The 16,041-nt window shown below is 33.7% G+C and overlaps 1 protein-coding gene and 2 long non-coding RNA genes across 3 annotated transcripts; 1 reads left to right on the forward strand and 2 right to left on the reverse strand.

Moving 5' to 3' along the window:
* The first annotated feature begins 1,082 nt into the window (after positions 1 to 1,082).
* LOC144552690 (uncharacterized) lies at positions 1,083 to 14,931 on the forward strand. The gene is made up of 2 exons (XR_013511198.1): positions 1,083 to 1,183; positions 14,843 to 14,931. It is a non-coding gene; the product is annotated as an uncharacterized LOC144552690 (long non-coding RNA).
* On the reverse strand, positions 1,209 to 1,804 carry LOC144552688 (uncharacterized). The gene is made up of 2 exons (XM_078300684.1): positions 1,313 to 1,804; positions 1,209 to 1,251 (listed from the first exon to the last, which is right to left on the reverse strand). Exon 1 carries the CDS (start codon positions 1,746 to 1,748, stop codon positions 1,353 to 1,355), a length of 396 nt encoding a protein of 131 aa, XP_078156810.1. The 5' UTR covers positions 1,749 to 1,804; the 3' UTR covers positions 1,209 to 1,251; positions 1,313 to 1,352.
* Positions 4,654 to 5,702, reverse strand: LOC144553595 (uncharacterized). The gene is made up of 3 exons (XR_013511397.1): positions 5,162 to 5,702; positions 4,810 to 4,917; positions 4,654 to 4,706 (listed from the first exon to the last, which is right to left on the reverse strand). It is a non-coding gene; the product is annotated as an uncharacterized LOC144553595 (long non-coding RNA).
* Positions 14,932 to 16,041: the final 1,110 nt, after the last annotated feature.

Raw genomic sequence — 16,041 nt, forward strand, 5'->3', positions numbered from 1 at the left:
GTTAAAACTTAGATAAAAATTTAACCGAAATATATGTATTAAATAATAAAATGTCTAAAAAGTTCAGCCAACCCATTTTCTCAAAATTGTAATGATAGGTCTCACCGTCAGACATTTATTGTTCTCTTCTTCTCCTTCATTCTATTTACGAAATAGCGCATCGCAATCATAAAAAATTGAAATACGTAAAATCGAACAAAGCACGGAAGGAATCGGTTCAAAAATCAGACTAGCTCAGGCTAGAAATAGACACTACATTTTTGCAGAGATAGACACACTGAAAAATTAGTATATATTAAATGGAAACTAAAAAATTTAAATACAGAGGTAGTCACACTTATACCTCTTTCCGAAGGCATTACGGACAAATTATATATACTACATTTAATCAGTATAGAGAGTTGCAATTGTATTTTCGTAGATGAGCCCTGAATCGTTACACGTTCTTGTGTATCAATTAGTGCGGATTCAATTTATTCTTAGTTTCTTTTGTTCCAAATTCTCTTTTAGTTTGGTAATCTGACTTTTGGTTCTAATTAACTTATAAGCTAGGGCCATGACCCTGTTATTTTCAAAGGAGAAAACTAAAAACTATACAAGCAAATGATATCCTTACAATAACTTCTCTATAGGAAAAAATGTAACTGCAAATGATATCCTTACAATTTCCCCAAAGAAAACAGAAGATAACATAAGCTTTGATCGATTGTCGACAAGAAATAAAAAACAAAACCATTTAATTGTCGTAAATCATTTGATCGCCATCACACTAAATTGTATTGGATATTATTCATTAATATATCAAACTGTTCAGAAAATTAATATTTTTCAATTGAGAAAAATACGTAAGTGTGTTTAACATTAGGTCACCTAAGCGCGTACTTTAATCGAATGTATTTGTATTAATATCATTAGATCAAGAAAATCTTATTTAAAAAGTTTCAAAATTGTTTTTATCTTTGTCAATTATTTATTAGTATGATAAAATGTATATGTATATGTGCTTGCATTCCGGACATTACTATAAGAAACATTGTATACTCTTGCAAACGATATCTCCTAGGCTGAAGAAACCAAGTACTTAATTCTTCTCAATCCGAAATAGGAAAATACATACAAACAAAAGATATATGATTCTCAAACTACAAAACACACAAATAATAAACATAAATTAACTATATATGTAGAATGTAGTATAAAAAAACCAAACATAAATCAGCATATCAAATATATAGAGTATCTAATACATGACTGTTGTCTCACATAAATCAACATAGCACATATATAGGTAGAGTATCTATATATACATCACCGCTGTCTCACATAATGAAAATTATATGATGATCAATTGTTCATGGGCTGGTGGTGTCAGTAGGTGGCGCCGGAGGCGTTAGCACTTTTGGTATTGCAGGAATGCTGGGGATGGCCGGCATAGGAGGCAATACAGTGGGAATAACAGAGGGAATATTAGGAATATTGGGAATGCTCGGCATACCGGAGATAGGTGGTAGTCCAGCGGGAATAGCAGGCATATTTGGTATGATGAACGTCGGAATAATTGAAGAAATCGGGGGCAAAGTTGATGGAATTGAAGGAATAGTTGTTGGAATAATCACTTTCGGTGTAGTTGGAGCAGCTTCTGGTGCTGCTGCTTCGGTCGTTTCTAAGAGACGGCGAGCCGCAAAACTTCCATTAATGGTTGTAAAAAGCAGTGCCAAAGCTAGGAGTGACCATGCTTGGGAAGCCATTAGACAAATAGAACAGAGAATGTAGATAACAAATGTATTTAAGTATTAAACTTTGGTAGTTGCTGTTTTGTGGTTTGGCAGGGAAGAGATGATGATATTTATAGTATAGGGTTTCAAGTGGGTAAGTGCAATATAGTCTTTACTTTTTTTTTTTTTGCAACTAATATAGTCTTTACTTTGGTGAACAAGATATAACAGACGTTCCATCTTAAATTTTCTGTGGCATGTAGCGTAGACTATAACCATGTAGTGAGTCGCTATTTGTTTGCTTGATTTTAGTATAATTCTTTCTAATTTCATATTATAGGTGCAATATATGGTATTTCTTATAATGAAATTACTTCCAAAACGCCATTTTGGCAAAACAAAATATGAATTTATATTTGTTCATCCATTTCAGAAATTAATTTATGGTACAGAATATTAATTTCTTTTTCAATTTCTGTACGCTAAAACAATCAAAAGTAATTGCATGACTGCAGTGCTTTTCAAATTAACTTTAAATTAGTTTCTGTTATTTTTACTCTAATGTCAGTCTAATTTCATTAATGCAGATACCGTTAGTATAAAGATATTGATCCGAGAAGTATATTGCATGCATTCAGTTGATTGCCACAAAGAACCTGCTTTGGAGGCTTTGAAACTTTGAGTAGATTTGACCAATGTTTGAATGAGACTAGTTTGAGATTAATTAATCTATTTCACCAAATGAAAAGTATAGATGTATCACCTGAAGTGGCACTGGCACGTGCATTGGGTAGATTACTGGTTGTTGGGCTATATATTGAATTATGTATATAGTGCGTAAATTCAATCATTTATAAATTAAAAATATATAATGGATGATGAATCATTCATAAATTAATCATCTATATATATATTCAATCATTCATCTTTGTCAACAATGCATATTATGTATATAGTTACTAATACATTTATCAGAAAAACTTGTGCGAGTATTTCACTTGACCATACTATGAATTATGACACGGCCCGGCCTATGAGATTCATAAGAACACTAGCTAGTTCAACTAATACATTATTCAAAGAGAAGCAAAGCTCAACTCAACAGAGGACAAGAGAAGATCAACTCAACTCAAATAATAAAATTTATAATAACTCAATATTACAAAATGACTTTGGACTGTTATATAGCCATATTCCTTTCTTTCGAAACTACCTAACAATTATTACAAGTCTCAAATACTTTTACTAATACCAAAATACACTTATTAACCTCCCAGTAACTCTAAAAAGTCTCTCGTAGAAACCCACAAATAAACAGAATTCAAACACATTTTCGACCATATTTTTAAAGACCCACTAAAAACTCACACCTAACTTAATTAATGACACATAGCCCAAAACTAACAACTTATCTTGACATACCTTTTTTACTATGATTCCTTCAGATTCTGGACAAATGTTCACTACAGCAACAAAGACTTTCAGAGACCGGTTTTCCGGTCTCTGATAGTCACGTCGCCGGTCGCTGATAGTCATTCCGGTCTCAGAAAGTCAATTCCGGTCTCTGATACCCCGGTCGCTGAAAGCCTTGTCGCAGATACTCTTCTGCTGACGTCACCGGTCGATGAATGACGTCAGCCGGTCGCTGATACTTTTTCTGCGACCAATTGTTTTCTGTCGCTGTTAATTTTTGCTGATGTCAGAAAAACATATCTGCGACGAAATAAACGGTTGCTGATAGTCAAAAACCGGTCGCTAATAACCTTCTGTCAATTTTTTTTGGTTTTTTTTTGGTTATTTACTTTCCCCCATTTAATTGGTACCACACATACCAAACATTCACATCGATCAAACATAAATAACAACATCTAAACATACAAAATATAAACAACATTCAAATCAAACAAAATCGATCAAAGCAAGAGTATATTACATCATGCTAAATCAAACATACACAACAAGAATGAGACACCTTTCGCGAGGATAAAAAAGTGACTTTTTGCGACGGACTACTCTCATTCTTCAGCTTTTTCTTTTTGCGACGGTACTTTTCGCGAGGGAGTACCGTCATAAATTTGTTTTTTCTCTCGCAAAAAGTATCTACATTGTTGTAGTGATAATATCACATTTTGACAATACTAATTACATGAGCTAATCCACAAACACTAAAATCTTCTTGTGACCTAGAATTAATTGATAACCTGGTCATGAAGGTTCTTGTTGACAAGCTGTAGGTGGTCTGTTTGAAAAAAGATGCAATTATATCTGTTACATCATGCTAAATTCTGTATAATATGCTGTTTTCATATTTTTGAAAAGTCTTAACTTTGAAAATGGTTAGAAAATAGCAGAAAAATCCAAATGGAGAAAACTTTGGCTCTAAACCACTTGTTTTTCTGTCCTCTATCTAACTGTGTAAGTGGATTTTGGATTTAGACTTTTGATCAGCCTGCACTGGCTGATCTGTCACAGGAGGTCAAGAAAAGATCGTAGCCAACTTTAGAAATTCATTCCAAGAGTTTTACTAAGCCAAATTTAATGTTCTTTATATGAAAATTCTCAAGACATGGTGTTCTATATGCTGGTAATTTTTCATAAATTTTGGGGCTCCCTAACTATACCAAACAGTAGCCTAAACACAGGGGTAAACTGGGAACAGTGCTGTCATTTTTGCTGTTTTTTCCCATTTCAAAGGCTGAACTTCAAAAATTCATTAAAAATAGCAAAAAAATCCAAATTGATCAAAATTAAAGCCTAAACTGCATGAAATTAAATCCTCTATCTATCTGTCCTATTTATTTTACCAGAATCAGAGTTTATGTTCTCTAATTTGGTAGTTTCCAACAGAAGTTATCTCATGAGCAATCTACAAATGAAAATACCAATCTACAAATAAGCAAGTACAAATAAGCAAAATTGCAAAGAGTAAAGAGCTTACTGAATTTTGTAGTAGTTAAATTAATGGTCAAATCCTACCACAACAGCACCAACCTGCAATACCACATATAAATATGCTAAAGTAATAATCAACCACTTTATTACAATAAATAAAGGGTCTTTTGCCAAAAAAGAAAAAGAAAAAGTAATAATCAACCTGCAATTCACCTTTTGGCCTTCTCCAGTTGCAATTCGAGCTCCTGAATCCTTCTTGCATGAAGCAAATTTCTAGTTTCTGCCTCGTTAATCCGAAAATAAAGTTAATCTGAAAATAAAGTTAAGATATTTTAGTATGGACCAAACTGAAAATAAACTTTGATCAAAGTATGTACAAAACAAGGAAATGAGATGGAAATTAATTGAACTTTCTTGGGGTAAAACCAAATTCAATAATACTGGATCATTTTGTTTCCTTTAGTAAACCAATGTCTGCTTGGAATGAGCCTACACACAAGATGTAAATGCATCCTCTAACAAAACCAAAAGAATAAAAAGTGAAAAACATTTACAAGAATTGCTTCTTTCTTGCGGCAGAGAACAGTCAAATACACCGAAATAGAACACATACAAGCTTAATTCTCACTTCTTGCACAGCCAATAAGATTGAATCCTATCCATGGAAAATATGAGCAAGTTGAAGAATGTGTGTCAGAACATGACAGTGAGGATGCCCAAAGATCTTAAAGCACATGACAACCAACTATTTAACCTCAAATTATATAATTAATTGAAAGATAAAAGTTAAAAATGAAGCACTTGGTTAGAAAGAAGCAGTAATCCATTTAATTCTTACTAGAGGAAAGATGTAAAATCATATTAGTAACTCTAGATGCTTTTCACTTTCCTATTTTTTCAACTTTTTCCCATAGGAAAGCGGCATACTAAATTGAAACATTTGAGTATGAATATACTTGAAAGTAAATTAGACAAAATTGAAAGTAAATCATCTACTTTCCTGTTTTCATCTCTCAAGTTTAAAAATTACATTTGGTACTAAAATTGTACCAGTTTGCTCCATACTTTGACATGAGTCACAAATTTCTAGTTTCTGCCTCGTTAATCTGAAAATAAAGTTAAAATATTTTTAAGCAACATTTCAGCTCATATTTTGAGACAAAATTTGGCTTTAGATTCCACATATTTTTTGAGCAAATCAACAAAACCCTAAATCGGGTGACAAAAGAGAAAGAAACAAAAAGAAAAGGAAAAGTACCTAAGAAGAGACGAGCGAAAATCACACGATTGCGGTGCTTGAGAAACCTCGCCATCTTGTCTTGAGCCGTAGCTGACAGAGGAGATTGAGGTGCGCGGAGGAGAGAGGAGGAGATGGAGGTGAGCGGAGATGGAGGCGCGCGAAAGAGAGAGGAGGAGATGGAGGCGCGCGGCACTTGGCACCAGAACCCTAGCATCGGGGCGGAGAGCTGCGTTTTGATTTTGGCTGAGGGGGTGGCGCGCATTTTATTTTTCATTAGCCGCTTTTTTAATTTTCAGCGATATCAAAAAAAAAAAAAAAAAACTTTCTGCGACCGGTATCATTCCCGGTCGCTGATACCGGTCGCTGATAGTCGTGGTCGCCTGACAAAATAAAATTTCATTTTTTTTATTTGAAAAATAGATTATCTGCGACCGGCGTCAGCACCGGTCGCTGATACCGGTTGCAGAAAATTTGTTTTGCTGTAGTGGTTTCACATTAAAGTTCTAGAACTTGTTGTCAGCTTTCTACAGAGTTTTGAATCAGCTTAATCGGAGTTCATATGAAACTCTATGGCTAAAATACTGAAGTGTGTCATACAGTTGCGGATCTATCACTTAATGGCGGTTATGGCAATAAAACCACTGCTAGATTAATTCTCTTTTGTCTAAATACCTGGATATCTCAAGGCCCGTTGAAGTGCCCCATATGACATATCATTGTACGATGAGGCCTATCTGTTTCAAGAGTATCAAGAAGGTACAATCTGGGCGGTGTCAAATTTGTATCCTTCGAATTAACTCAAACTTTGAGTTAAGATCTTGACCATCCAATTTTAATCCACACTAAACGTTATAGACATGGACCAGATTGGTCCGAATTCTCACTACAAGAATGGGACAGTATCCAGTAAATTAATGCAGAGGATGCGGATTAACCATACTATAGTGACTTAACTTGCAATGACTATGTATAGTGACATACAATTATGCATGCATATATTGCACATATCAATTTTGGAAAAATAAAATGATGGCCTGTGGTCACATACAATTATGCCTGCATATATTGCACATATTAATTTTTTTTTTAAACAATTCTCGAATTAATTTTTAAAAACAGAACATAACATAAGCTTTAATTGTCCCACAAAAAAATAAAAAATAAATCATTTGATCGCCATCACACTCAACTAATATATTGGATATTATTCATTTATATATCAAAAAATGTTCACAAACTATATATTTTTCGATTGAGAAAAATACAAAAGCTAGCGTGTTTATCATTAGATCGCCTAACCGCATACTATAATCGAATGTATTAATTAGTATGATTATCATTAGCTAGATCAAGAAAATCTTATTTAAAAAGTTTCAAAAACTGTTTTTATCTTTGTCAATTATTTAATTGTATGTTAAAATGTATATGTGAGCACATTCAGAGCTTTACTAAAAGAAACAATGTATATATAGTACTCCAGCAAAAATGAAATATCAGACTAATACACGAACAGTATCTCCTAGACTGAAGAAACCAAGTACTTCCTCTCATTCCGAAATATGAAATTACATACAATGAACAATACATGATTCTCAAACTACAAAACACACAAATAGTAAATTAACATATATTAACTATGTAGCAAAAAACCAAACATAAATTAAAATACAAATATATAGATAGAGTATCTATATATACATGACCGCTGTCTCACATAATGAAAATTATATGATGATCATGGACTGGTGGTGTCAGAAGGTGGAGCCGGAGGCGTTAGCACTTTTGGTATTCCAGGAATGCCGGGGATGGCCGGAATAACAGACGGCATATTAGGAATATTGGGAATGCTCGGCATACCGGAGATAGGTGGCAGTCCAACGGGAATAGCAGGAATATTTGGTATGGTGAACGTTGGAATGATTGAAGATATCGGTGGCAAAGTTGTTGGGATAGCAGTAATAGTTGGAATAGCAGGAATAGTTGGAATAGTTGGAATAGTTGGTTTTGGTGTAGCTGGAGCAGCTTCTGGTGCTGCTGCTTCGGTTGTGTCTAAGAGATTGCGAGCTGCAAAACTTCCATTAATGGTTGTAAAAACCAATGCCAAAGCTAGGAGTGACCAAGCTTGAGAAGCCATTAGCGAAATAGAAATACAACAGAGAATATATAGATAACAAATGGATTGAAGTAGAATACTTTGGTAGTTGCTGTTTTGTGGTTTGGCAGGGGAGAGATGGTGTTATTTATAGTTACTAGGGTTTCAAGTGGCACAGTGCAATATAGTCTTTAGTTTGGTGAACTAAGATATAACGGAGGTTCCATGTTATGTTTTCTGTTGCATGTAGTCTAAGACTATAACCATGTAGTGAGTCGCAATTTGTTGGCTCGATTTTAGTAATTTCATTCCAATTTCATATCGTAGGTAATGTCATTTGTAATTTTAGAATATAATAATTTCATAAATTAAAATATTTTTCTTAACAAAATTATTTTCAAAACACAATGTTGGCAAAAATATTAATTCTTATTCTCACTTTACCCATTTTGGAAAGTAATTTATGAGATATATGAGAATACTTTTTGTTCAATTTCTGAACGCTAAAAGCAATCAAAATTAATTGTATGATTGCAGTACTTTTCAAATTAACTTTAAATTAATTAATTTTATCTTTATTCTAATGTCAATCAAATTTCATTAATGCAGATACCCTTACTACCTTTGGTAGTGATCCAAGTATATATATTGCATGCATTCAGTTGATTGCCACAAAGAACCGCTGTTTTGGAGGCTTTGAAACTTTTGAGTAGATTTGACCAATGTTTGAATGAAGTTGGTTACCTCTTTTCAACTGCTTCAGGTATGACCGTATGACTAGGAGACTAGTTAATTTGAGGTTAATTAATCTATTTCACCAAATGAAAAGTATAGATGTATCACCTGAAGTGGCACGTGCATTTGGTAGATTGCTGGTTAAGTTGTTGGGTTATATATTGAATTTTTTTTTTTAGGATAGTGCGTAATTTCAATCATTCATAAATTAAATATACATACAAGGAAGGGTGATCCCAGGAAAATTAGAAAATAATTAAGTGCAAGGTGGGAGACTTCTAGAAATTAGCAACTTATATCTGAAAGGGAACTTGTCCGAAGGCATTTGGACATAACTCCTGTCCAAAGCATTCCTAGGCCGCACGATCAATTCAGATCAAAATTTGTTAAATCAATGCTAACTTATCTCTCCTTACCTCTTTCCGTTGAGCAAAAAAAAAGGAAATGGTCCTTTTTTCTCCTTTCTCTCTATTAGTCAAAGAAGAAAATCTATGATAGAATTCTAATCAAATCTCTCCTAGAAAAATAAAAAAGGAAGCTGATATGAGTACCCGCGCTACAGTACCCGCACCTAAACTGTCATAACTGTTTGTGGGGGACCAAACTGCCATAACTGCACTTTAGATCTGTAACTTTTTTTTTAATATTAATAGTCAAATCTTGAAGTATGTAGTTCAAAGAATACGAGTATTTATATCTATATAGTAAATAATGTAAATGATAAATTAATTATTTTTAAATAATCGTACCCGCACTTTTTTTTGAAATTTCTGATGTCGTACCCGCACCTAAACTGCCATAATTGCTTGTAGGGACCGCAACTGTTCCAGATCTGTAATTTTATTTTAAAATATTAATAATCGAATCTTGAAGTATATAGTTCAAAGAACACAAGTATTTATATCTATATAGTAAACAATGTAAATGATAAATTAATTATTTTTAAATATTCGTACCCACACCCTTTTTTGAAATTTCTGACGTCGTACCCGCACCTAAACTGCCGTAATTATTTGTGGGGATCGCAACCGTTCCATATCTATAACTTTTTTTTAATATTAATAGTCAAATCTTGAAGTATATAGTTCAAAGAACACAAGTATTTATATCTATATAGTAAATAGTGTTGTAATTTTTACATAACTGTTTGTGGGGACCTAAACTGCCATAATGTTGTAATTGAATCCCTCCTCTTTTTACATATGACACTAAAAGTATTAATATCTAAATATTGAAAGTATTTATATCTATGCACTCAAGTATTTATTTTTACGAGGTCAACTATTTTTGTTAGAGAAATGTTGACGCGAAATTAGTACCGAGGCTTTGAAAGGGTGCTGCTGGGATTTTAGAATAATAATTAGTTGAGACTATATAATATCTTTTTATAATAATAATTAGTGGGGACCATAATACATTATTCCTCTAAATAGAGTTACTGTAGCGCGGATACTGTAGCGCGGTACAGAAATAATTATTCAATAAAAAAATATGGATAAACCTCTTATCCCTCCTTCATTCCCAACATCAGAAAGCACACACAGTATGACGGTAATTTATCCCTCATCTTTCGCTCATCTTTTGCAAGTAAAGCAGCATCAAACTCATTGGACTTCATAATTAGCAAATCAAAATCATTTGGATACTCATTAAATTGATCAAATATCAAATTCATTAAATTATTTTCAATTTAATACATAGATATATATAGAGAAGATTTAATACAATAATTAAACTAAAGATAATTAATTGCAACTTTTTCAGATAAGCAAGATATGGTTACCAACTTGTACCAGTCATGATCTGAATTGATCGTGCGGCCACTACAGCAGAATGGATTTTCTGCGATCATATCAGCGACCGGCGCCAGTATCGGTCGCAAAAAATCTATTTTTTTCAAAAAAAAAAAACTATAACAAAAATTAGATGTGATCAGGACTTTCTGCGACCATATCAGCGACCGGCGCCAACACCGGTCGCTGAATTTTTTTTTTTTTTTAGTGTCGCTGAAAAAAAAAACGCTGCTTCTGAAAAAAAAATCGCGCCAATGCCCCTCCGCCAAAATCAAAACAGCTCCGATCAAAACCCTTCCCCAAAATCAAAACCCTCCCGCTCCAAACCAAATCTCCGCTCACCCAAACCCACCCTCCCGACCCAAACCCTTACTGCCTCCGCGCCTCTTCGCCTCTCCTCTCTCCTCTCTCCTCAGTCTTCTCTGGATTTATCTGCCTACCTCTCCGTCTCTCTGTCCTCTTCCCTTTTTCTGCAAAAACACTCAACAGCAGACTGCACCATTGCCTCAACCTCCTTGCTGCTGCCTTATGCGCGAAGCTTGAGGCGAGGCCGAGAGCAAAGGAGGAGACGGTTCCAACCACTGACCTTCGCCATGACGTGAGTCGGAAGCACGAATCGAATCTGAAATTTCGTTCAGTAATGTTCTAAATTACTTAGTTGCTTCTTTTAAATGTGAAATTTCTAAGAATTTGTGTTAATTGCTTGTGGTTGATTAACACGATTCAAATCTGATTTTAATTGAGAAATTTCATGTTTTTCATATGCGGGTTAGGAAATGATCTTCGTGACAACCTTTTTGTTTTAATGTTTGTACCATGCACCTCTATTGATATAAATTGTAACTGGTACCAGTTCAGTAACAGTATTTTCTGATTATGGTACCGTTAGGGGCTGTTTTGTAAGTTTCCAACAGGCCGCCGTCTTATTGTGCTGTTCCTTTATACTATCAATTTGTGGCGAGTTCACTTTATGGAATGGTCAATCTTTCAATTTTGAGATGATTCTTCAGGTAATGTTAATAGAGTGGCGAGTTCACTTTATGGAATAGTCAATCTTTCAATTTTGTGCATTGCTATAGCTCTCGTCTTAATTTTAACTTGTATTCTTGTCTTAATTTTCAGAAAAAAAAAAAAAAAAACAAACAAACAAACAAACCTGATCATAGACTACTGTTTGGGAGCCCTTATCAACAGTCGGGGTAATTGCACGACCTATTTTTCAGGCAAGGTAAGAATGTCATGTACTATCGAATTAATTTTATTTATTGATGGAGTGTAAGTAGGCATCAGCTATGGCTGTGTCTTGTCACTTGCATCTTCAATTTTATGATGTTTCAATGTTTTTTTAGTCCAAATAAACAAATTAAAAGATCATGTTAAAATTACTCTTTGTTCCTTGAGCCTCTGATTGCAAAAATCTGCATGCAGCAGCTGATTTCTAAAAAGATTGAAACTATCGATTCTGATTTCTAACACTTATGATCTTTAACATTAAGTATTTAAAAGATCATGTTAAATAAATAGAAACCAGGGGTCTTTTTGCAAAATTTCTCTTGCCTCTGATTCTGACAACATGGTTCTTATTCAAATGAGTAAAATTCTTAAGAATGACATTTTGGTGCAAGGTATATACCCTAAACCGGATCATGGCACTAATACATGTGCGTCCTCAGCATTGAAACTAAGTATAGATGCCACTGGCACTCAAAGTGCTTCAAATGACCTCTGACTGGTTCGCCAGTAGAGAAAAATCGAGGGACCAAATTAAGAACATAAAACATAGCTAAATAAAGGGCTCAAAAACAAATACACTAGAACTTGATTTCATATTTTTAGCATTTTTCTGCTATTTATTAGGCATTTTCAAAGTTGGCTTTTTTGAAATGCAAAATCAGCATTTTATGTTTTTATTTCCACTTCTGTCCCTGTGTCAAACAATTTGTTGGTTAATTGTTGGTGAGATTAATATTTGCTATTGAAAATTGGTTATGTGCAGAGGGATTTAACAGCACCATATGTTGATGATAGAGAAGCGACTGTTGCTGCCTTTTTTTTGCATTTGGAGCCTTTCTCGGGTAATTTCAAGCACCTCCCTTTTTCTTGATTGATTGTTGCTCGAGATGTGATAAATTGTGAGTTCTTGTGATGAATTGGGGTATTGATCGATTGAGTACGGGTTGTTGATTTTCCCGGCTTTATTAAATTCATTGATATGTGTTGTTTTGTTAAATGGGGGTGTTTGATATTGTGCAAAATAACAATAGGCTAACTTAATTTGGGAAAATTAGAATTGAGAATTTTGAGGAATATGTGTTTTTCTTTTTTTTAATTTCATGACTTGAGAATTTTGAGGATATTGTAATTGATACTATGGCAAAATTAGAATTTTTGTGTTGATATTATTACTGTTGTATCTCAAATCAAAACTGTAATTTTGTATGATATTTGACATTACAATTGAATCGATCTATTGTGTATGTTTTGAGAAAAGTAAAATTAAAAAAAATCCAAAAAACTGACAGAAAAGTAAATATAAAAAAAAAATGACAGAATAGTATTAGCGACCGGATTTAATTATCAGCGACCGTCGATTCACGGTCGTCGATACCTTTTTCCTGACGTCAGCAAAAAACAACAGCGACAAAACAAATTGGTTGCAGACAAAGTATCAGTGACCGGATAATGTCATTCAGCGACCGGTGACGTCATCAGAAGAGCATCTACGACAATGCTTTCAGCGACCGGAGTATCAGCGACCGGAATCGACTTTCTGCGACCGGAATGACTATCAGCAACTGGCGACGTGACTATCAGAGACCGGAAAACCGGTCTCTGAAAGTCTTTCCTGCTGTAGTGGGCCTAGGAATGCTTTGGACAGAAGTTCTGTGCACAATGAAGATCCTGCGTACACCAATCTTCAACATTCATCCAATAGATAATGTGCATTGATTACAAAGATGATTAAGAAACATACATATATCCATTTTTATAAAATATATATTGATTGAGGATCATGAAAAAATATGGCACAAATCCTTTATGCAATTTTCTTATTGGATTGGACAGTAAATGATACTATATATAAAATTCAAAATCAAGGGATCACTCACAGAAATCAAGAGCTCAAAACTCAAAATTGCTCAAGGGAACTTCAGTCCATCTTTGCATGCATTTAACAAAAGAACGGAAGTTACTAATTAATACATTTATTTGAAAAAAAAAATCGGTGAAATATCCCACTTTTTAAAACAAAAAAAAAAACATCTATTTGAAAAAATTGTGCGAGTATTTCACTTAACCATACTACGAATCCGTATCCTTCAAGTTAACTCAAATTTTGAGTTAAGATCTGGTCCGTCGGATAGATTTTAATCTGCACTAATAATAAAGAGCCCCGTGCGTTATAGATGTGGGCTGAATTGATCCGAATTCAGATCGCATGGTTGAAAAAATTAACTGATCAAATGGTATATGTTAATGCAGAGGATGCGGATTCACCATATTACAGTGACTACCTTACAATGACCGTGTATAATCGCATACAATTATGCATGCATATATTGCATATATTAACTTTGGAAAAAAAAAAAAATGACGGCGTATAGTCACATACAATTATGGATGCATATATTCAATTAATTTTAATTTTTAAATACGATTTTAATCACCAATTCTGGAATTATTTATATTTCAAGTTTTTGAACTAGGCTACCTATTTTGTAGCATCATACTTTGCTATATGCTAAGAACCACATATATTGCACTTAGTGTGTATTCCACAAACTCAAATAAATGTATAGAAGGGGAAGGAAAAACAATTAAAAAAAAAAAAAAAACTAACTGCAAATGATATCCTTCCAATTTCCCCAAAGAAAACAGAACATAACATAAGCTTTAATTGTCCCACAAAAAACAAAAGATCATTAATTAATGTATTGGGTATTACTCATTTATATATCAAACTGTTCAAAAATTATATATTTATCGATCGAGAAAAATACAGAAGCTAGCGTGTTTATCATTAGATCGCCTAACCACATACTATAATCGAATGTATTAGTATGATTATCATTAGCTAGATCAAGAAAATCTTATTTAAAAAGTTTCAAAAATTGTTTTTATCTTTGTCAATTATTTAATTGTATGTTAAGATGTATATGTGAGCACATTCAGAGCTTTACTAAAAGAAACAGTGTATATATACTCCAGCAAAAATGAAATATCAGCTAGATTAATACACGAACTATATCTCCTAGACTGAAGAAACCAAATACTTCCTTTCATTCCGAAATATGAAATTACATACAATGAACAATACATGATTCTCAAACTTCAAAACACACAAATAGTAAATTAACATATATTAACTATGTAGCAAAAAACCAAACATAAATCAACATAACAAATATATAGATAGAGTATCCATATATACATGACCGCTGTCTCACATAATGAAAATTATATGATGATCATGGACTGGTGGTGTCAGAAGGTGGGGCCGGAGGCGTTAGCACTTTTGGTATTCCAGGAATGCCAGGGATGGCCGGAATAACAGAGGGAATATTAGGAATATTGGGGATGCTTGGAATACCGGAGATAGGTGGCAGTCCAGCGGGAATAGCAGGAATATTTGGTACGGTGAACGTCGGAATAATTGAAGAAATCGGGGGAAAAGTTGTTGGAATACTAGGAATTGTTGGAATAGCAGGAATAGTTGGAATAGTTGGTTTCGGTGTAGCTGGAGCAGCTTCTGGTGCTGCTGCTTCGGTTGTCTCTAAGAGATGGCGAGCTGCAAAACTTCCATTAATGGTTGTAAAAACCAGTGCCAAAGCTAGGAGTGACCAAGCTTGAGAAGCCATTACCGAAATAGAAATAAAACAGAGAATGTAGATAACAAATGGATTGAAGTAGAATACTTTGGTAGTTGCTGTTTTGTGGTTTGGCAGGGGAGAGATGGTGTTATTTATAGTTACTAGGGTTTCAAGTGGCACAGTGCAATATAGTCTTTAGTTTGGTGAACTAAGATATGACGGAGGTTCCATGCATGTTAAGTTTTCTGTGGCATATAGCGTAGACTATAACCATGTAGTGAGTCGCTATTTGTTGACTTGATTTTAGTAATTTTATTCCAATTTTATATTCTATGTGGTAATTTCATTTGTAACTTTGGGAATATAATTTCATAAACCAAAAGATTTCTTAAAATGAAATTAATTACTTTCAAAACGCCATGTTGACAAAAGAAATATTAATTTATATTCATTCATTCATCTTATAATAAATCATGGATATGTTAGAATTTCTTTTTTAATTTATGTACGTTAAAAGCAATCTGAATTTATGTTATTTTTATTCTAATGTCTGTCTAATTTCATGAATGCATATGCCGTTAATATATATAATGCATGGTGTGTGTGTGTATATTGATCCTGTAGTTAATTTATTTCATGCATTCAGTTGATTGCCACAAAGAACCTTTATTGGATCAGGCTTTGAGTAGATTTGACCAACTGCATCAGGTATGACTAGGAGACTAGTTAATTTGATGTTATTAACTAATCTATTTTACCAAAT

This window comes from Carex rostrata, chromosome 4, assembly GCF_964058835.1.
Source record: "Carex rostrata chromosome 4, lpCarRost1.2, whole genome shotgun sequence".
Lineage (NCBI taxonomy): Eukaryota > Viridiplantae > Streptophyta > Magnoliopsida > Poales > Cyperaceae > Carex > Carex rostrata.